The 21424-nt window shown below is 43.0% G+C and overlaps 1 protein-coding gene across 2 annotated transcripts in view; it reads left to right on the top strand.

Moving 5' to 3' along the window:
- DAD1 (defender against cell death 1) overlaps positions 1-21424 on the top strand; it is an 83557-nt gene that overhangs the window by 6188 nt on the left and 55945 nt on the right. Inside the window, exons 2-3 of one of the 2 annotated variants that reach the window (XM_049899233.1) lie at positions 3822-3996; positions 12507-12735. In XM_049899233.1, coding sequence (XP_049755190.1) covers positions 3822-3952 — 131 coding nt within the window. In that variant the 3' untranslated portion in view covers positions 3953-3996; positions 12507-12735. Of the gene's footprint in view, positions 1-3821; positions 3997-12506; positions 12736-21424 lie in introns of those variants that run through there. The other variant, XM_049899234.1, reaches the window with a different exon arrangement.

Here is a 21424-nt window from a genome sequence, read left to right as displayed (position 1 = left end):
TGCCTGTTTTTACTACCATTACCCTGAGCTTTTAGGCTCCTAAGTGATCGCTCTGCTTTAACCCCACAAATCATTGTCTACCATCGCAGCTCTAGCAGCCTTAAGAAATGTAAATTAGATCATTTTACTCACCTCCCAAAACCCTGAACTGGTGTTCCTTTGCCCTTAGAACTAAATCCAGAGTCTGCTAAGGCTTACAGAATCCCACAGGATTTGGCCCTCGTTTCCTACGTCCCCTTGACCCCTACAGTCTGGTCACTCTGTCCTGTTAACACCTAGAACAAGCCAAGATTGTTCTTGATACCTGGAATGCTCTGCCCCCAGGTCTTTGCATGGCTGGCTCCTGATCAGTCAGATATTGGTCTGTATTTTAGACCTTAGAGAGGCCTTCTATGACCACTGAATAACAGATTCCTGGTCACTAGTATCCTGTTTTATTTTCTTTTTGGCACATATTCCACCCCAACCCCACTGCCGTTGAGTTGATTCCAACTCATCGCGACCCTGTAGGACAGAGTAGAACTGCCCCATAGGGTTTCCAAGACAGTCAATCTTTACGGAAGCTGACTGCCACATCTTTCTCCTGCGGAGCGCTGTTGGTTTTGAACCGCTGATCTTTTAGTTAGCAGCTGATCGCTTTAACCACTGTGCCACCTGGGCTCCTTTGGCATGTATTACTACCTGATATTTCCTAGTTTGTTTACTTGTTTATCATGTATTTCTTTCCCTTGGAGTGTAAGCGCGTTGGGAGCCAGAATCTTGTCTGTTTTGTTTTGTGCTGTGTTCCTAGAACCTGGAACAATGCCTGGCTCATAGTAGGTGCTTAGTAAATATTTTGCTGAATAAATGAACATGCACAAAGATAGATTAAGTTAGAACTACCCCAAATGGAACCAGCTGCCTCAGGAGGTAATAGATTTCCATCTTTGGAAGTGCTCAGGGAGAGACTGAAGGATATTTGTGGAGGAGCTTTTTGAGAAGTCATTTTTCTTGGGTACGGGGCCCATCTGAGGGATATGACACATCCCCGTCAGTAGCACAAGCTCTGGAAGGTTTGTAGTTCTCTCCCTGGGGGTGGTTTATCAGTGTCTGTAAGTAGTGAGTGTAGTTTGGGAAGCTTCCCAGGTGATTGGTGCAGCCTTCCCCAGCAAGCCCACCCCCACCCGCTTTTATGCAGCTTTGGGAAGCTTCCCAGGTGATTGATGCAGCCTGCCCCAGCAAGCCCACCCCCGCCCGCTTTTATGCAGCAAATGAGCTTTGGTGTTGGTGTCCACGACCTCCAAAATCCTTTGCATCTCTGTGGGATTCTTATTTCTTAGGCTGTCATCACATTAACTTGGATTGCTGTGGTCATGATAGTGATTACACATCATTTCATTACTTTATCTGTCTTCATCATGGAGTTTTGTATGATGACCATCCCCTCATCTCTGAAACACTTCTTCCCTCCAATCCCTGCACCCTAATAACTACTGTTTATAGTTTGGTATTTATTTGTCCAGATTTTTCCTAGATTCCAACTAAAATGACAAAATAATGATTTATATTTTTAGAAGCAAATGTGGAATGGTTTTTTTTTCTTTTTTTTTACTTAATGTATCTTGGATAGCTTTGTTGCCAGTATATAGAGATTTACTTCATTTTTTTTTTTTTTTGAATAACTGCATGGGATTGCATTGGATGTCTGTAGTGTAGTTTATTTAACTAATCCTCTTGATAACATTTGGACTGATTTTAGGGTTTTTTTCCTAAACTTTTCTGCATGCCTTTCCAATTTCTTTGTTCTGTAACAAATTCCCTAGTCAAAAGGTAAAAACATTTTAAATGTTAGTAGACTTTGCCAGTTGGCCTCCCAAACGGATGTGCTAATCTGTGCTCTCTACAGCAGGATTTTAATTGGTTGCCCAAGTTTCAGTCCGTGTCCTTCATTTTTTGAAGGGTCTGGGTACCTAAAAAGATGAGCAGTACTTCCACTGCATTTACATGAGGAAAACTCTGTTGCCGTGGTGATGGGCTCTGGATGACTAGTCTGGTAGTTTTCTGACCTTTGGGTTAGATCTCAGTTTGCAGCTTTTTGTTCGTTAGTGATGGAATGGTTGCTAGCCTCAAGCAAATTCGGGCTTTCTTAGGTAGTGTCATAATTTATCACAGGCATTAAAGCATTGTGGCAGAGTACACTCCTGGAACTTCCTTTTCATGTCAACTGGTGACTGTTGATAATTTATCAGGTTGGAATCTTCAAAGGTATAGAAATGTGGCAATGGAGAGGTCTCTGCCAAGAGTTACATAGCAGAGGTCTCATGCCTTTTCTGAGATAAACAAGCAGCTGCTGGAACTTTGATATAAAAGACAATTTACGTACAACTATGAGGTCCTAGTGGATGAGCATGTAATATTTATAATCTCTGCTGTCCATTGTTATACATGTATTCTATTAGAAAATAATGCACGTTTTTATAACTTTTTGTCATTCAGCCTGCCTACATCCCCATCTAGGTATACTTAGAAACTTAAATCAGGAGATAAGAGAGTTTTGGAGGTTTTGTGATTGTGTTTGTTTTCTTTGAGTATCCCTCTGGTTTTTTACCTTAACTCTGAGCAGCCATATTTTTTTAAGTTTCTTCTAGCAAACTGTTAAGAGAACAAACAAGTGTGCAACTTGATGAATTTTTAAATTCAGCTATCTAACACCACCCAGATCAAAGTAAAGAACATTTCCAGCACCCCAGAAGCGTCCTCCTTGCTCCTGCCCAGTCATCCCCCTCCAATGAAAGATAAATCTGCTATCCTAACTCCTATTACCATAGATTGGTTTTGCCAGGTTTTAAGCTTTATAGAAATGGAACCATATAGAATGTACTTTTTTATGTCTGGATTGTGTTGCTCAGCATTGTATTTATGAAATTCATCCTGGTAGCAGATGTGATTTTTTTTTTTTCCTCATCGTGTAGTAGTCTCTTGTATGTGTATACCACAATTTATTTATCTGTTTGTTATGGTTTGAATTGTGTCTCTCCAAAATATGTGTTGTAAACCCCAATGCCTATACCTGTGGTTATAATCCCACGTGGGAATGGATCTTCTTTGTTATGTTAATGAGGCAGTATTAGTGTAGGGTATGTCTTAAGTCAATCCCCTTTGCTATAAAAGAGCAGATTAAACAAGGATTAAATAAGCAGAGATGGAGATTAGATGCCAAGCCACATGATCGCCAAGTAATAGAAGCTGAAAAGAGACAAGAACTTTCCCCCAGAACCTGCAGAGGAAGAAAGCCTTCTCCTAGAGCCAGCACTCTGAATTCAGACTTCTAGCCTCCTAAAATAAATTTCTGTTAAATTCACTTACTTGTGGTATTTTTTTATAGCAGCACTAGATAGCTAAGACACCATTTTACTGTTGATAGACATTTAGACTTTTTAGTTTGGGGCCATCATGAGTAAAACTGCTGTGAACATTTCCTACACATGCTGTTTGCTGCACATATGCATTCATTTCTCTGAGGGAGCCCTGGTGGCGCAGTGATTAAAGCGTTCAGCTGGTAATCAAAAAGTCAGCAGTTTGAACCCACCAGCCGCTCCTCTGGAGAAAGATGTGGCAGTCTGCTTCCGTAAAGATTTATTACCTTGGAAACAGTTCTGCTCTGTCCTGTAGGGTAGCTATGAGTTGGAATCGACTCAAAAGCAGGGGGTTTTGTGTGTGTGTGTGTTTTTTAATATACTAAAAAATAGAATTGTTGGGTTATAGGTATGTGGGTGTTCATTAACAGACATTTGTTTTATACTTCTAGATAATCTTTTTTTTTACTTTTGTTTCATTTATAGTTTGTCTGAGAATACAGATCAACCCACAGAACAAAGCGGATTTCCAAGGCATCTCCCCGGAGCGAGCCTTTGCTGATTTTCTCTTTGCCAGCACCATCTTGCACCTTGTTGTGATGAACTTCGTTGGCTGAAATGTTCCCATTTACCCAGTTGAGGAGTAGGAGACAAGAAGAATGTAAGCGATGATCATAGCCCTTGTCCCATAATGTTGATTTTAGGAAGAGAAATGGGATGGGGCTGTTTTTGATCATGGTTGGCAAGGTTCTCATATTGCTGATAAGATGTTTGCAGAATTTTCCAGTGGTCTGCAAAATATGCATTAACATCATCACAATTCATCAGGGCTGCCGCTCTTGGTCATTGCCTTCTCACTTCTCTACAAGTCATTAAGATAACAGAAAATGAGTGTTTGTGTATAGCTAACATATTAATTTCTGCACCAATAACTCCATGAAAATAACTCGAGATCTTGGGCGAAAAATACATTGTAGGTCTTTCCTTTAGATTTGCTTTATAGTACTTTCTGATTTTGATCTCAGATGATTTTAAGTGCTGGGCCATTGTCCCCGTAGTACCCAGCACAGAGGTCACACCTGCTAGGCCTCCAGTATATGTTGAATGAATGACCATGGACATTTGCCAATATGTCTCCTAAAGTAGAAATAAATGGGGAAAATTGGATTTAACATGGGAGAGGTCTTTAAATTACAGGGAGGAAAGCCATTTGGTTCAGTATTTATCATGCTTTCCCCCCTTTTAAGCAGTAGAGTTCTTTTTCCCCCAAACAAGATGTTATGTAGAATTTCAGTGTATAAAACAGATAGAAATTGAGCTAGTATTTTGCCTGACCGAAGGTGCCAAGCCTCCCCTTTATGTGTGCTATACTTTCCCCTCCATCCGCCCCACCCACACCCCCAAGGAGCCTTTGAGGAGCCTTCATAGAATCCTAAAGCTCTAAGACCTAAATGGATGTTTTTCAGACTTGATATTAACACTTAATTTACATATGAGAAAGCAGGCACAGGAGGATCCAGTGGCTCTCCTGGGCCACATGGCTAACCAGGAGTGGAGCAGTGTCTGAGTCTAGTGTAGCTCTTAGCCCAGTGCTTCTTCCATGCCCACACAGCTTACCAGTCAGTGCGTCCACTCTTCCCTGTGTCTTTGCACTACAGAATTTAACGTTGATATTACTGGGTGGTAGAGAAAGGAGCACTGTAGGAAATGTCATCCTATTCGGGGAAGACTGTCCTGGGACCAGCCTCTTTGTATTACTACCAGGAAAGCTGTCTGTTTTGTATTAATGATCAGATACCTTTACCACAAAGATTAGATCAACCCATCTGTACGGTGCATGCGGTTATATGACAATGACTGTACCTCAGTTTCTGGCATGAATTGAACACTTCCTTATAACGTTATATGAATCCCTTCCAGTATTGATATTGCCTCCAAAACAGCACTATTAGTTTAGGTAAAGTTTCATTTTTGGTTTTGGTAGGTTGACAGAGGTGGTTTATTTCAGTTAAAAAGTTTGAGTACCACTTTTTTATACTATTCTAATTCAATTTAACTCCTTGGAGACCTGATCAAGATTTTAGTTTGTCTGTCCTGCCTCCCTCCCTCTCTCCTTCCTTCCTTTCTTTCTCTCATACTTTTAAGTGGTTTTTAATGGACCAGTCATTGTTCTTACTGGGAATACAAAGAAAAGATGTGGCTCTGGTGGCCAAGAAGTGAACAGTCAAGTAGGAAAGACAGATGGGTACACATCAAAGTGAAAATGCAGCAGAGTTAGAACTGCACTAAAGATCTGCACAGAATGCAGAGTCCAGAGGAGGGAGCGGCTGTAATGTAAGTGCTGAGGCACAGAGGCAGCAGACCGGCATCTGACCAGCGGAAACTCCTTGAGTGCAGCTAGGTAATTGTCCTCTGCAGCTAACCTTCTCTTCATACCCTCGCAAATACCAAGAGTAACTCTTGGGCTTTCCGATAGTAACTCGGCCGGAAAGGTCATAAGTCTTCTGATTGCCTTACTGTAGATTTCTCAAGTTACCTTTTTGTTAGCCAGATGAGTCATGGTGTATGCTTAGGAGGAGGACAGAGCAAACATTTCAAGGATGTTTTCTAGGCTCAGGGAGATACCAAATCATGGAAAATTATTTCCCAGGGCTGTCTTGATCGGAGGAGGAATCTGCTGCGGAGAGCTTAGTATTTCAAAATTATGACATAAACAGAGACCAAAAAGCAGGCTCAGCAGAAGCTGCATCCTGCAGACCTTCCTAACAGTCCCAGGGCCACCTGTTCAGCTGGGAATTACGGGCCCGGGGTATAGCAGAATCTTCCAGTCCCAGATTGCAGTGTTAAATCATTCCATAGAGAGCATGTTTGTAGAAAAATCATTCTCTCTGGGAGACTGCCAGAGGGTCTTTCTCAGAGATCCTTCACTTGACATGTACTACACCATCCCGCTCTCAATTTTTAAACATATATTTATTTGCCCTTTTTGTGTGCTTCTAACTCAGCTTATGTGCAGTGTGCCAAAACACTAAAATAATTTCCAAGTGAGTTCTCAATATTTATACCAACTCAGAAGGTGGAACAAAACAGATTGAACATTCTCTGTACTTGCCAAGTAAATTGAGAGTTGGTTATAAAAAGAATAAACATCTCCAGTGTTCTGATTTTGCGTAAATTCGGGGTGACATTTAAAACCAGCAGCTACTCTGAAAAAGGCAGATCAAAAGAAAGTGGCATTGAGTTAAAAAAATAAAGCTTTCCAAGGGGAAGTCGAGAAATGAACAGAGGCTGAGTGTTCACTGCATGCCGTGCTTCTCCTTCTGTTTCTCATTTTATTTTTGAAATAGCCTCATAAGGATAGGCTTGCTGGTCCCATTTTACAGATGAAGATCTGAGGTTCAGAGTGTTGCCAGAAATCTGAAAAACACTAAGTCTGATAATTAGCCTGACTTCAAAAGTCAATTTTTATACCCCATTTTTGCTAAGGGTAGTTCACTATATAAAACCAAAAACTAAGCCCATTGCCGTCCAGTCGATTCTGACTCATAGTGACCCTATAGGACAGAGTTGAACTACTCCATAGAGTTTCCAAGGCTGTAAATCTCTAAGGGAGCAGACTGGCACGTCGTTCTCCCGCTGAGCGGGTGGTGCGTTCGAACCAGTGACCCTTCACTTAGCAGCCAAGCACTTAACCGCTGTGCCAGTAGGTACCCTCTGTTCACTATGTATTACTTGTCAATCGCAGAGTTAAGGAAATGTATTTAAAAAGATGCCACAGATGTTTTATCACTGTCCTCTCCCTTATTGCTTTTATTATAACAGTTTTAAAAATACAGAGAATCATATAACAAACACCCGTGTATCTGCCGCCTGGAATGAATATAGATTTTGAATAGATTAAACATTTTATACTCTGCTGAAGTTCCGTTTGAATCTCTCTCCAGTCCCAGTTCCCTCCCTCTCCTGTAAAATTTGAACTTCATGGCAATTTGTCCACTTAGGACTAATAGAAAGCTTATATCTATTAATACAACTTTCTCCAAACACAAGGCTTTGGTCTCCTGGAAACATGCCTGAAGACAGCAGTTTGAGAGACCCTGTGGTAAAAGTTAACTGTGTTCAAGCACTTGACAGCACTAGTTATAGGCCATCCAGACGATCCAGAATATGCTCGTAGTATTTTTTATAGGTGATCATAAAAATGAAAATTCAAAAGTAAAAAATGCTCATAGCGAACTTCCTAGCCTCATGAATCTTTGCACACTTTAAATGATGGTCAATGTTGGGCACTCAGCTGGCAGTAAATCTTTTTTACATGATAGAGAAGCTCAGTAGATTTTAATGTTTAAAAATTTACATGCTTTCTGTAATTGTTTCCTTTTTTTTTTTTCCTGTTTCTTTGTGAAATTCTTTTTTTAAAAAAATGTCGGCCTATCTCAGGTTTCTGAAGGGATATGAAGGGAAGAGGATGTACCTCCGTTGGGTCATAGTCTGGGAAGCAGAGTGCCTGATACCTTGGGCCCTGGGTGGAGGGAGAGGCGAAACTGGTGTAAAGGGACAAACCCAGGCCTGGGGGATTGTTTGTGAAATGCTTGTGCTAAAACCTTTTAGTGTTGCTTTGTTTTCATAATGGAGGCTATTCTCCCACAGGTTTTTAAAAATTCATAGCGTTTAAACCTGACAGGAGCAAGGGGGCTACAGGGCTGGGCGGAAACAGACTGTACTGTTTACAAATAGGGGGAATTGCTGTTGGTTTTTCAAATTCATACAGCAACATAATCTAGAAAATTACTCTGGAAGGGAATCTGAATGTTATTCTTTAGGATCTGCTGCCACCTATCGGATTGTACATTTTATACCGGGAGAGTGTACTATAAAGCATTAGAGAAGTTGAGTTTCGGGGAAGAAACCTCAGAGATCTCTGTGATCAAACCTGGTCACTTTCCAGTCGCAGGAGGGCAGCCGAGGTCCAAGTGGAGTTAGCTGCTGGGGCCGGCGGGGTCACTTTACATTCTGGCCAGAAGTGGGCAGTGTCGAGTTAGGAACAAAAGAGGCCCCAGGATTTTGTTACTTAGGGAAGACCCAGAACCTGTAGATGGGCAGATTTCCCCTTTGTTTACCTTTTTATCAGCTCAGGATTTTCCTTTTTGGTTTGTGCTAGCCCTTAATTTGCTCTCTACGATGCCCTCCCACAGGCAATAATCTTTCATTTTTTTCTTTTGACTTTTATTTCATTTTCTCTGTGATGTTTCTTATATTAATTAGGTGCAGCCACCAAATAAGCTCTCAAAACAGAAACTTCTAAATTGGTAGAAAGTCTTTTGAGCTAGGCACAACATAACTTTTTCTCAACTCATTTTTCGGTTGGAGGGTGAGATCCTTTATTATTCCTAAAACCTTGAATCTGCTTATTCTAGTTAGGAAAAAACGCTAATGGGTGACTCTCTAATTGTTGACTGAACTCTATTTTGTATTTGGTCCATTTAAAGCTACCAAAAAAAAAAAAAAAAAGAGACTATCAGATTTGTGTTTGTCCCTGCCTTATTTTCTCTGTCCTTCCAGCTTGGATGACACTTACTCCAAGTCATACCCGACCCCCCAGGTTGTACAGCAGCCTCTTCCCTGGCCCCGTGGTCCGCTGTGCATTCCACTACAGTTGCGTTTACCACAGTGTTAGGAAACTGTTCATTCACTTCCTGTCTCTGCAGTGGTCTCTTAAGTTCTCTAAGGGTAGGGACCTCAGGGTTTAGCACAGGGCTAACGGTCACAGTGCCTCCTTGTTGAACGTGTGTATGAATGAATAAATCATATTCACCTGCAAGAAGAATAGCTGTGTCATTAGGTGCTTGAGAAACAGAGCTGTCAGTTACTTGGAAACTGAGACATGAGGAAAATGCCATGGAAGATAGAAGCCAAGGACAAGATTAATACGAGGGGCTTATGGGTGGGGAAGAACACGAGATGTCAGAAGACCCGCGTTGTAGACCCTGCTCCATTGTTATCTAGCTGAGCAGACAAATACGTTTGTCAGTGAACCTCAGTTTCCCTGTCTGCACAGTGAGGGGATTGGCCTGGATGGTCATCAGGAGTCCCTTGCAACTGCTGAAGCCTCTGACTAATGCAATAACCAATATCATACTGATCTTCCCATTGTGCTAAGGGAGGGTTGTGCTGTCTGTGTGGATTTTCAGTTCGGCTTTGCTTTATTATTATTTTTCTCTTTTTATGCATATTTCCCTATTTTTATCATCTATTCTTTTTTTTTTATTCACAGGAGGTGGAAAGCTAAGGGGTGAGGGTTTATTGCAAAATGCCCAGTATCTGTATGAGGTCTTTTATAATATTAAACATTTATAAATGTTTTACTATTGTCAGATTACCATGCTGGCAGGCTTCACATCTATCCCATATCTACTTTACATATGTTATCCTGTGATCCTCAGGACTCACCCTGCGGTGTAGGTAGATAAATAGAAGTATTCCTGTTTTACACATGAGGTAATTAAACCTTGGTGAAATTTTAAGTTGAATGGTCCAGGCCCTGGAACTAATGAGTGGCTAATTGGGAACATGAATTCAGGCGTTTTGACACCGAACTCTTAGATTCCTTCCTCTGTATCGTGTTCATAGGCTTTTGGAAGATGTATGTATACGTCTTCCTGTTAGAAGATTTTCATTACAAATAATACACTCGCTTCTCTTTTTGAAATGGAAAATTTAGAAGAGGTTGATGAGAAAAGACAAGACAGGCTGCCTCAAGTGTTTTTGCAAAGTCATTTGTCTCTGGTGTGGTCCTGGGGAAGTGGAGGGGCATACAGACCACGGACCTGATGTTACCTGGTGAGGATGACTCTGGACCAATGCTGTCCAGTAGAATTTTCTGCGATGTGGGGATGGTGTAGATCTGCACATTACAGAGCCACCGCGTGTGGTTATTGACCATTTGAGATGTGGCTAACATGACTGAGAAGCTGAATTTTTAATTTAAGTTTAAATGGTCACACCTGGCTTGTGGCTGCCACATTGGACAGTGCAGCTCTGGACAAATGTGTGAAATCCTCAGGTTATAGTTTCCTCATCTATAAAATGAGAAGATTGGACTAGCTGATGTCTAACGCACCTTTCAGTTTTAGAAATACACGATCCGTGCCTTCTGAAATTGTAGTGAATCAAATTGAGCTCTGAACCTAGAATTTCTGCAGAATGGCCTTTGATTCATAGTTTCACTGATTTCAGTTTTAATTGGGTGACTGAGAGCCAGGAAGAGACGAATTTGAAGGAAAATCAGCATCTGAGCATATCTGCCTAGGGCCTGTGTCTGAATAGAGGCAGTGCTGAGAAGAATACAGATTCCAAATAGAAATGACCCTGTGTGGCATTATCTTTTGTATCTACACAGAGATAATTATTTTTAACAGTTCTTTATGTTGTACCTTACTTCCTTTTAAGATGATTAGAACAGACTGATCAGATGGCACTGTCTTTTTTTCTGCATGGGTGAAATAGACCGAAAGCCATGCTAACTTTTCTCAGTTGGTGTCTTCCATTTTGCATGTCTCTATTGGGCGAGGGCATTTTATTAGTTCTTAAAACCTTTATCCCCCGTTAACCATTGAAACCGTTCTTCTGAGCAGTTGAATAGTCCCAGTTTTATCAAGCTAACACTTCAAAGGTTCCTAGAACCTCTCCTTTTAGGATACTTCTGGTAAATATGTTTTTGCTTTGAAAGAAAGGAACAGATCTTTGTAAATAGGATTTTTTAGAAACTACCGTCAAAGAGACTTTTGAGTTATTTTTGCTTTCTAGATGGACTAGCGTTGGTATCTTACAGTGTTTCCATATTGTATCATAGAATTTTAAAACTTGAGTTTTGTGCTAAACCAGTAATTCTTTTTATAACTCTAAATGTGCAAAGGCTGCTGTTCACTGAAATGGCTTTATACACTAGTCCTTCCTCACCTTGGCCATGGAACTGACGTTGTTTGGTTCATCATCTGCTGTAAGAGAGTTTGCCCTAAGAAATTTGATGAAAGGAATAGGTGAGTTTTAATAGTTCTGTTCTTGTTTGGTGATGTAAACACTGACCTTTCCTCGCTTCTTACTCCTCCCTTTTACACATTCCTCACAATCCCACTAATGCAGGAACGCTCTGCAATTACGCAGCATTTCTGTAAATACCATTTTTAGTGAAATAAAAACCCTCTGGCTAGAAGTCCAAAATCTTTCCTGTAAGCACTGATGCTAGAATATTCAGGTAACTTAAACCAACATGTGGAATAAGGTGGTGCCCTTTTACCTACTGGGGTTCTTCGGAAAGGTGGCGTTTCCCAACCTTTTTCTGGTCATGGCACACATAGAAAATTTCAGTATTTTTATGGCACACTGTGGGAAATCGGCTGCTTATGGCTAGAGACAGTGGAGTCCCTAGGGTCAAAGAGGTCGGTGTTTTCCATACTGGAGAACACCGGGTAGGAAGCTCTTCTCTGAGGGACTAGAAGGGAAACCTGTATGGAGGGAGGGGATGGGGGCTCCACCTCACACTTAGACCCTAGTACCTTTCTGGCTTCAGCAGCAGTGTAGCACTTCTCTCTGTGTTAATTTACCTTCCTTTTGCCAAAAAATAACCTTATCTTTAAATGAAAATGAAACTATTTTATTTTGGCCCTTTGTTAAATCTGAGATTGGGAATCCTCTACTTTCCTTCTTGAATCCTTTACCCCACCCCCACGCCACCAAACCAAAATTCAGTGCTTTATAAGCGTTCTAGATCCAGAAAAGCTCTTCAGGCTCCACTGCAACCCCCTCCCTCAAGGAAGTTGTGGGCCAGGAAGGTCTGAGTGACTTGTGCAAAGCCAGGTAGCTAATTAACGATAGAGCTGGAGTGTGAACGCATCTCTACCACCTCCTAGCTTGTTTTGCCATAGCGTACTTGGGATTCAGGTTTGAACATGCATTTTTTTATACATCCTCCTCCTGTAAAATGTTCTGTGAAAAATGTTTGCTTCATTCTGGTGGTTGTGGCCTGACTTAAATGCTGTCCGGAGGTTGGCAACCCCATAGCTGTCTTTGTGGATTTAGAATTTAGATTGAAGGATTTGGGATGCTGTCTGTAGACTCGTTAGACTTTAAAACCTTTAATGTCACTTTTTACTTTCTGCTTGTTTCTTTTAGGTTCACTTTTTGATTTCCCCTGGATAAAAGCTCTTGAGATGGCAGCTTATCAGACACATGGATTTTCTTCAGACTTGTACTTAACTAAGGGCTGACTCGGTACCCAGGTGGAGAGCCCAGAAGTCCCTCCCTTCTGTGTGTAGTGAGCATTAAATGTAACCTTTTCGCCTTCCATTAAATGTAACCGTTTTGCCCCCTTGCAAATTAAAGAAGTCCATGCCACTCCTCACTATGCCTCAGGCTCTGTTTTTTGTTTTTTTTCTTTGTTGGTATCAGAATACTTTTTTTCCTTCAGTCCTTTGAGCAAAGCTCTTTAGGAGTTGGTCACTTGCAACTGTGAAGCTGCCTGTATGTTTTCATTAAGTGTATCTGAAGTTAATGACAAAAGGCAGTGCTGACATCCCTGGGAAAATGCAGTCCTTTGTCTTTTCCCTGGAGCAGGTGATCCTTCACTAATAGCTCGCATTGTTACAGGTGGTTCTGCTCTTAGGCCACAGTGCATACCTGGAACTGCATCATTAAGCACTTTGTTAGCAGTCGGACTAAGTGTGTGCTTCCACACTCACATGTTTCAACACGCTTTTGTGGTGAAAACTGAAACATGTATCTATAAAGAAGTGTAAGCAGAGTGCAAAAAGTGGGGGTTAATGTGTTGATTTATATGATACGGTATTCTCCAAAGCACCTTCACAAATAAATCTCTCCTTTTTCTTGCGATTATCTCAGTGGTTCCAGTCCTCATTAGATAGGTGAGGAAACTGAAGTTCAGGTTTGCCACTTGCTTAAGATCCAAGAGTTCATGATGAAGCTTGGGTAGACCATAGGTCTGCTGGCTGAATTCTAGGCATATGTGTGTTTCATGCTAGCAGCCATATTTCCCTCTTGGGTGCCATTGGGTTGCCTTATGTAGGAAACAAACTATATTGAGAATTTCTCTATTTAAATTTAGCTGAATACTGAGATGATGAGTTGTGCTCTGGCAGTTCTGCAGACTAATTAAATAAAAATCGTTGGGGGTGGCATCTATATTTTGTAATATAGGTGATGGCAGTGTGCAGCCAAACTGGAGGAGCACTACTCTTCAGCCTTGCTACTCAAAATGGAGCCTACTAACTGGCAGTATTGACATCACCTAGGAACATACTTGGAGCCCTGGTGGCACAGTGCTTAAGAGCCTGGCTGCTAACCAAAAGGTCAGCGGTTTGAATCCACCAGCTGCTCCTTGGAAACCCCATGGGGGCAGTTCTGCTATGTCCTGTCTGGTCGCTATGAGTTGGAATCAATTCGAGAGCAATGGGTAGGAGCTTATTTGAAAAAGAGACTGGGCCCCACCTAGAGCTACTGAGGCAGAACCTTCATTTTAAACAAGATCCCCAGGTGATTCATGTGCATATTAAAGTTTGAGAAGCACTGATCTAGAACAGTGGTTCTCAGGTTTTAGTGACTATCACAATTACCTGGGAAGATGGTAAAAAAGATGGGTCCTCTGTGTTCTTTTATTAGCTCTCTGGGTAATTGTAATACATACCAAAGTTTGAGAACCACAGCTCTAGATCAGGAGTTGGCAAACTCTTAAGTGAATGGGCATGGCTGGGTTCCAATAAAACTTCCTTTATAAAGACAGGCTGCTGGTCCATGGGCTGTAGTTTGTCACTACTAGAGATGCTAGTTCACTAAGATTGTGATTAAGCAGTTCCGTTTACTCGAAAACTCATGGCCATATAGCTTTGTCAGGAGGCTTCTGAATTATTCTTACATTGGATAAATGTGTATTTTGGATAAGAAAAGCATCTGAAATTTGAGACTGATGGGTTGAAAACAGAATAATAGTACTTTTATCAAGGAGGATGTTACAGTGTTCAGAGCCTTTAACACACAGACTTTAATTTGTCACAGTGTGGGATTCATGGGGCAGTTACTAAATTCCCATTTATTGGATTAGCTACCAGCCCAGAGGTTATTTACCCAAGTCAGTTACCTTCAATAGGAAACATTCATCTTTGGTGTGTCTTTTCACCATTCGCAGCAGGGCAAAAGCCTACAGACTGCTTTTGGAGTCTCTTGTGTTTAAATGGAAACCCTGGTGGCGTAGTGGTTAAGTGCTACGGCTGCTAACCAAAGGGTCCGCAGTTCGAATCCATCAGGCGCTCCTTGGAAGCTCTGGGGGGCAGTTCTACTCTGTCCTATAGGGTCGCTATGAGTCGGAATTGACTCAATGGCAGTCGGTGTGTGTGTGTTTAATTAAGGGCTCCTTACAGGTATTTTTTTAGTCTTCTGTTGTCTTGGTCAGTGGTTCTCAACTCTGATATGTACAGAATTAGTTGTGGAGTCGTTCCTTCATTCAAGCTTAAAGAAATGCATTGACCCTCCCCTACTCCTTGAGTGTCTGATTCTTAGGTGTTTCTTAGCTGAAGCAGCTGTGGTAGACACATGGTAGGTGAAACGCATTGAACCAGGAGAGGTAATCTTTTTACAACATGCATCTTCCTTTCTTCGGGCCTCAGTATCCACTGGCTGTGTTGTGTTGATGCCTTACACACAGGTGCTCAGTAAAGCATGTTGACTGAGTTGATTTTGAGTACTTCTGTACAGACAGAGAGGCATATCCTAGCATGTCTTGCTACCTCTAGCTTAGCAGTACTATGGGGTGGGTTTATTTTTATTTTCTGTGCTTTTTTGTGGGGCCGGAAGCCATTTACCACAACTCTTGTACAGAGTCGATGCAGTGGCGGGAAGCCCAGCCTTGAGTACCTCCTGCCCACAGGTTTCCTGCCCCCTATCACATGGAAACTCTTTCCTTCTCTTAGCAGCCTATACCTTTGATCACACTGTTTCTATCTTAGGCTTCAGAACATTTTTGTTAGGATGGTTGGAACATACTTGGGGAGGTCACAGAGGCGGGTTCTCTGCGTCTGGAGGTTCAGCAAGCTAGTGCTGGCTGGTCACTGTAGGCTGGGGAGCTGTGTACAAACTCGGTGCTACCCTGCTGCCCTCTCAGCATGGTGGGTTATGGCTCTGGGCTCTGAAAGTCTAGACTACAGTTTGAGTGCTATGTGACTTTGATTACAGTTAATTTTTAAAACATGAACATATATCAAAAATAGGTTTCTCAGAGGAAAGGAAGACAACACTCAGGGAACACTGAGCTTCTGTTAAGGGTGATGGAAAAATTCGGGAACGGTTAATCGTGATGGGTGAACAACAGGATGGACATATTTAATGCCACTGAAGTGTACACGTGAAGACCGTTGAAATGGCAAATGTTTTGCACCTATATATCTACCACAATTTAAAATAAGTAAATGAGTTTCTCCTGTGGGGAAAACAATACTTCCCAGAACGAGGATCTTAGGTGAAGGAGTGAGAAAAAAGTGGAAGGAAGCTTGTGAAAAACTAAAACCAAAAAAATCAAACCGGTCGCTGTCTAGTCGATTCCAACTCATAGCGACCCTATAGGACAGAGTAGAACTGCCCCATAGGGTTTCCAGGGAGCAGCTGGTGGATTCTGAACTGCCGGCCTTTTGGTTAGCAGCTGAGCTCTTAACCACCGTGCCAGCAGGTAACAACAAAAAAATACTTTATTTGCTTACTTTGAATTTATAGGTGGGCCCAAGCTCATGCAAAACTTCTGTCAATGGGGTGGAAAAGAAACAGTATTTTTAAACCACTAGAGAGGTGAGCTGGTGTCGCAGAAGGCACTTTGCTTGATGCGAAAGTTTTGATTCAAGGTCCTGTTCTGCCACTTACTATCGACTTTTTATGGACCTTTTTTGTTTGTTTCTAAAATTTAGGACATGATTAATTAGGCACCTAGGCACTATTCTAGACAGTGCATGGGGTTATAAAAGCTAAGACACAGCCTGGCTGTCTAGGAGTGAGTGAGCTAACATTTTCTGTCTGCCATGTGTCTGGTGTGGTATTAAGTGCCCTCCTGTTGTTTATGTTTCCCCCTTTTACTTAAGAAACCCTGGTGGCATAGTGGTTAAGTGCTACGGCTGCTAACCAAAAGGTCGGCAGTTGAAATCCACCAGGTGCTCCTTGGAAACTCTATAGGGCAGTTCTACTCTGTTGTATAGGGTCGCTATAAATCGGAATGGAATCAAGAGCAATGTTTTTTTTTTTTTTTCTTACATTTCATGAGGTAAGTGAGTGGTATTCACATTTTCCAGACGAAACAGAGACTCGGACCGCAAGTGTTAGGATTTGAATCTTATTTCTGTCTGATTCCAAAGCATGCGGATTAGGCTTTGAATGAGGTAAATAATTAATAAGCGTGGGGATAATAATAATTGACACTGTTGTCCTAACAAAATGTTACGTGGAAGTACCTTGTTAATGTAATTGCACTACCAATGTATTAGTAGTCTCATGGCAGTCATCAGACGCTGGGAATTGTTCCATGCCTTCATGCTCTCCTCCCTCAGCTGTGTGTCCAGCTTTTCTGGTTGTCAGCTGAAGGACTGTGGTGGTCCATGCAGACCTCGCTCTCCCAGGAGGAGGAGAGAGACCGTCTTCAGAGATCCTACTAGGGCCTGCTCTTCAGGCCTGCTCTGCCTTTCTAAACCCCCAGCTATTTTTTTAACTTTTTATTATTGAAACTTTCACACTCAAAAAGTTGAGAAAATAGTGTAATGAACTCCCAAACACCCAATATCCGGCTTCAACAGTTCTCAGCATTTTACCCTAATCTAGTTAAAGGGTTGTAATCGATAAGAGGCATCTGCTGGGAGAGCTCATTCTTTCTGTCATTACTTCTTCATTTAGTTAATGAATACATGAGTGCCTACTATGTGACAGGCACTAGAGAGGTGATCAGAACAGACAGGGTGCCTCCTTTTCTGAGCCTTAAATTCTAGCATATAAATAGAATAGTGTTGTCATACCTGAGGTGAAGGCAAGGAACAGTCTGATGTGATGGTAAACGGGTAGGGAGAGGGTGACTCAGACACAGTGGTCAGGAAAGAGCACTGAGGTTGACATTGGAGAGTCAGTCATGGGACCAGCCAGGAGGAGTGTGTCTAGATATCACCTTACTAACCGTCAGTACCGTATGATTGAATAGTGGAGTTTATGTTTCTGAGAAGGTGGAGCCCTCGTGGCACAGTAGTTAAGAGCTTGGCTGCTAACCAAAAGGTCAGCAGTTCAAATCCACCAGCCACTCCTTAGAAACCCTGTGGGGCAGTTCTACTCTGCCCTATAGGGTTGCTGTGAGTCAGAATTGACAGCAATGGGTTTGGTTTGTTTTGGTATATGTGAGAACAGTATTGCCTCAGGAGATACCAACATCACCAAATGTTTTTCAAGGGAGTGCCTCCTAAAAGTACTGGCTCTGTGTTACCATTCTAATCTAATCCTGAAGTGCAGTTAAGCAGTCACAGGAGAGGGTGGGCCATCCAAGGCAGAATACAAGACATTAGTTCTGAGGGTCCTCAGAGACGCCAGTCACTTGAAACTCCCTTCTTTGTGATGGCTGCACATAGAACCCCCTGGGGCAGCTGTGCCCTGATTACTTGGTGGGAAGAGTCAGGGCATGAGTCCAAGTGCTGATCCGTGTCCTAGTTCACGGTGATCCTCAGCACGCCACTTCATCTCACTTGCTTGTTTGTAAAAGAGAGAACACTCTTTCTGCTGCTTAGGGTTATTGTGAAGATCAAAGAAGATAATGTTTGCTTTGGTGTTGTACGGACGCAGGATATTATTAATAAAGATTCTGGATAAGGAGGTTGTGCCATCCATGTCCCTTGGTAAATCACTGGAATAAGTTGGGCCAGCAGGAAGAAGCATGGATACGCTTAACCAAAGAAAAAACCAAACCCAATGCCATTGAGTCAATTCCAACTCACAGTGACCCTATAGGACAAAGTAGAACTGCCCCACAGGGTTTCCAAGAAGCAGCTGGTGGATTTGAACTGCTGACCTATTGGTTAGCAGCCAAGCTCTTAACCACTGTGCCACCAGGGCTCCATGAACACCCTGGAGGTAGATAAACATAGGGTCTTTCAGTCTTCACTGAAGAGAAGTCCTTTTGAATGTTAACTTGGTTTCCTCCCAACAGCACTGAAAGCATGAGATGGAAACCTGTTGCTCACCATTGTCTAAACCATATTTCTTCATCTGCTTAAAGTCCTACCGGCCTGTCTTCTTACATTTATATGCCATTCCCCTAATATTGTTTTCTTTTTGTCTCCTTTGCTAAAAGTTACGGGGTGGTGCAGGGGAAGGGTAGACAGGTACTCTGCCCTGGTTCTCTGTGGAACTTCAGGAAGGCTTTGAAAATGGGGGTAAGGGGTTGGGGAGAGGGGCTCTCCCCTGGATACCATTGCCTCTGCAATGGGAGCATTGCCCACATATCCAGAGTAACAGGGAGACAGGGCCCCTCTCTTCTCAAAGGTGATGAAACCCCCTAGAACCATTTAGGGGTGTTCTGGCCAGAAAGAGGAGTGCCCTGGTGGTGCAGTGGTTAAGTGATACGGCTGCTAACCAAAAGATCAGCAGTTCAAATCCACCAGGTGCTCCTTGGAAACCCTATGGGGCAGTTCTACTCTGTCCTATAGGGTCAGTATAGGTCAGAATTAGTCTGATGGCAACGGGTTTGGTTTGTTTTGGTTTTTGGCCAGAGCGAAGATGGCTGCCCAGAGCAACCTGCTGGTGGGTACTGCAGAAGTCTGGCTCATGCTTTCTTTCCCTTTCCCACTTTGTTTTGGGCCAGAGCGCTTGGGGCCCTCTGAGGAGGAAGGCCCTCAGAGGGTGTGAGGGGAGGTAAGAGATGAGACTGCTCAGGGATGATGCAGTCAGGGGGGTTGGAGAGGCCCAGAGTGCTCTGGGGCCAGCAGTGTTGGCTTCTGACAGACACTAAGCCACAGCCTTGCTGGAGCCACATCGCCCTTGATTTCTCTTCTGTCAAACTCTCCTGGAAGCTGTGGATGGGACGAAAAAATGCATGGATTGTGTAACATAAAGCTCCTGGGGCCACAGTGATGGGAGAAGTGGCCAATCCACCATGGGAAACATTGACATTGGTGGGGCTAAGGTATCCTGGGCGCTGGATCACTTGGCATGGAGGTCCAGTGTGATCAAACCCAGATGATCCTGCTGGCCTGCTGGGCTGATGCATCATGGTTCATCTTTCTGGGCATTATGACTGACTGTCACCTTATATTTGCATTGTGGTTTCAGTTTACTAAGCACGTTTACATCCACCCATCTTTTTTAATCCTTTCAACAACATTGACATAGGTGGACAGATATTTTTATCTTCATATGTTCTTGTTGTTTATTGTCCTTGAGTTGGCCTCCAACTCATGGCAACCCCATGTATAATGGGATCAGACTGTTGTGATCCATAAGGCTTCCACTGGCTGAAATTCGGAAATAGGTATCTAGGCCCTCCTTCCTGGTCTGTCTTTGTCTGGAAGCTCCACTGAATTCTGTTCAGCACCACAGCAACATGCAAGCCACCACTGACAGACAAGAGGTGGCCGCACATGAGGTGCATTGCCCGGGAATTGAACCTGGCTCTCTTGCATGGAAGTTGAAAATTCTACCACTGAACCACCACTACCCTCTGTCTCCATATGACTGATGAAGAACTGGGGCTCAGAGAAGTTAAAGCTGTAGGTGAGAAGGTAATGAGGGGCAGTGAAGATTATGGATAAGCACCTGGTTCTCCTGACTCCTGCCAGGGGCCTCATCCCAATCATTTAATAACCCCTACCATGCAATTAGGAGCTCTTGTGCACAGTGGTTAAGAGCTTGGCTGCTAACCAAAAGGTCGGCAGTTCAAATCCATCAGCCACTCCTTGGAAACCCCATGGGGCAGTTTTACTCTGTCATATAGGGTCGGTATGAGTCAGAATCAACTCGAGGGCAATGGTTTCTGTTTTTTTTTTTCCTAGTTATCTTGAAATTACAGTCATTGACACATCTCTTTTATGCCCAGGTACTGACTGGACTCTTAGCTCCTTGAGAACAGAAACTGTGGTGTGTGTTTAATGTGAACAGGACTTTACTGGGATGTAACTTAAAAAACCAGTTGCCGTCAAGTTGACTCTGACTTATGGCAGGCCCATGCCTGTCAGAGTAGAACTGTGCCCCATAGGGTTTTCAGTGGCTGATTTTTGGGAAGTAGATCACAGGCCTTTCCTCTGAGGCGCCTCTGGTGGACTCAAACTTCCAACCTTTTGGTCAGCAGCTGAGAGTGTTAATCATTTGCACCATCCAGGGACTCCTGAGATATAATTTGCATACACTAAAATGCACAGATCTTACATGTGTAGTTTGATGAATTTTGATGGGTCTGTGTACCATGTACCCATCACCCAGATCAAGGTATGAAACATTTCCACCACCCCTGAAGATTCCCCCATACCCCGTTCTGGTCAATTCTTCTGCCCCAAAGGCAACCGCTGTTGCAGTTTCTATCACTGGTGATAGCTTTGCTTGTTCTTGACTTCATATGTATGGAATCATACAGTTGGTACAGAGTCTGAACCCCTGACCCTGGCACAGTGTCTGGCACATAATAGGTATGCAATGTGAAAGAAAGCTGTGACTCAGACTGCTCTGGGAGAGCTTTGGCGCCATTGGGAGACTGAAGCTCTGAATGGTTAGTTCCTGGCTAGAGTCACGTGGCCAGACCAGGCTCCCTGAATCTGAATTCTAAGCACTCTCTTGGCTGGCACAAGGCTCCCCCAGGCTCCTCCCTCGGGGTCCCCTCTAGTGCTCTGTGATCCTGGGCAGGCAGTGCCCCCTGCTGCCTGCGGGACCTGACCTTAGCCCCTCCTCGTCTCTGTGGGGGTGTGACGGGATTACACAGGTCTAGAGCCCAGTGCAGTGACTGGCACATAGCAGGGGCTCCTGGAATGAAAGTCACCTGCTCTTTTATTTGCCTCTGAAAAGAGGTTTTCCTAAACTTGGGA

The sequence above is a fragment of the Elephas maximus genome, chromosome 10 (genome assembly GCF_024166365.1).
Source record: "Elephas maximus indicus isolate mEleMax1 chromosome 10, mEleMax1 primary haplotype, whole genome shotgun sequence".
NCBI lineage: Eukaryota > Metazoa > Chordata > Mammalia > Proboscidea > Elephantidae > Elephas > Elephas maximus.
This window is presented reverse-complemented; position numbering and strand designations above follow the sequence as displayed.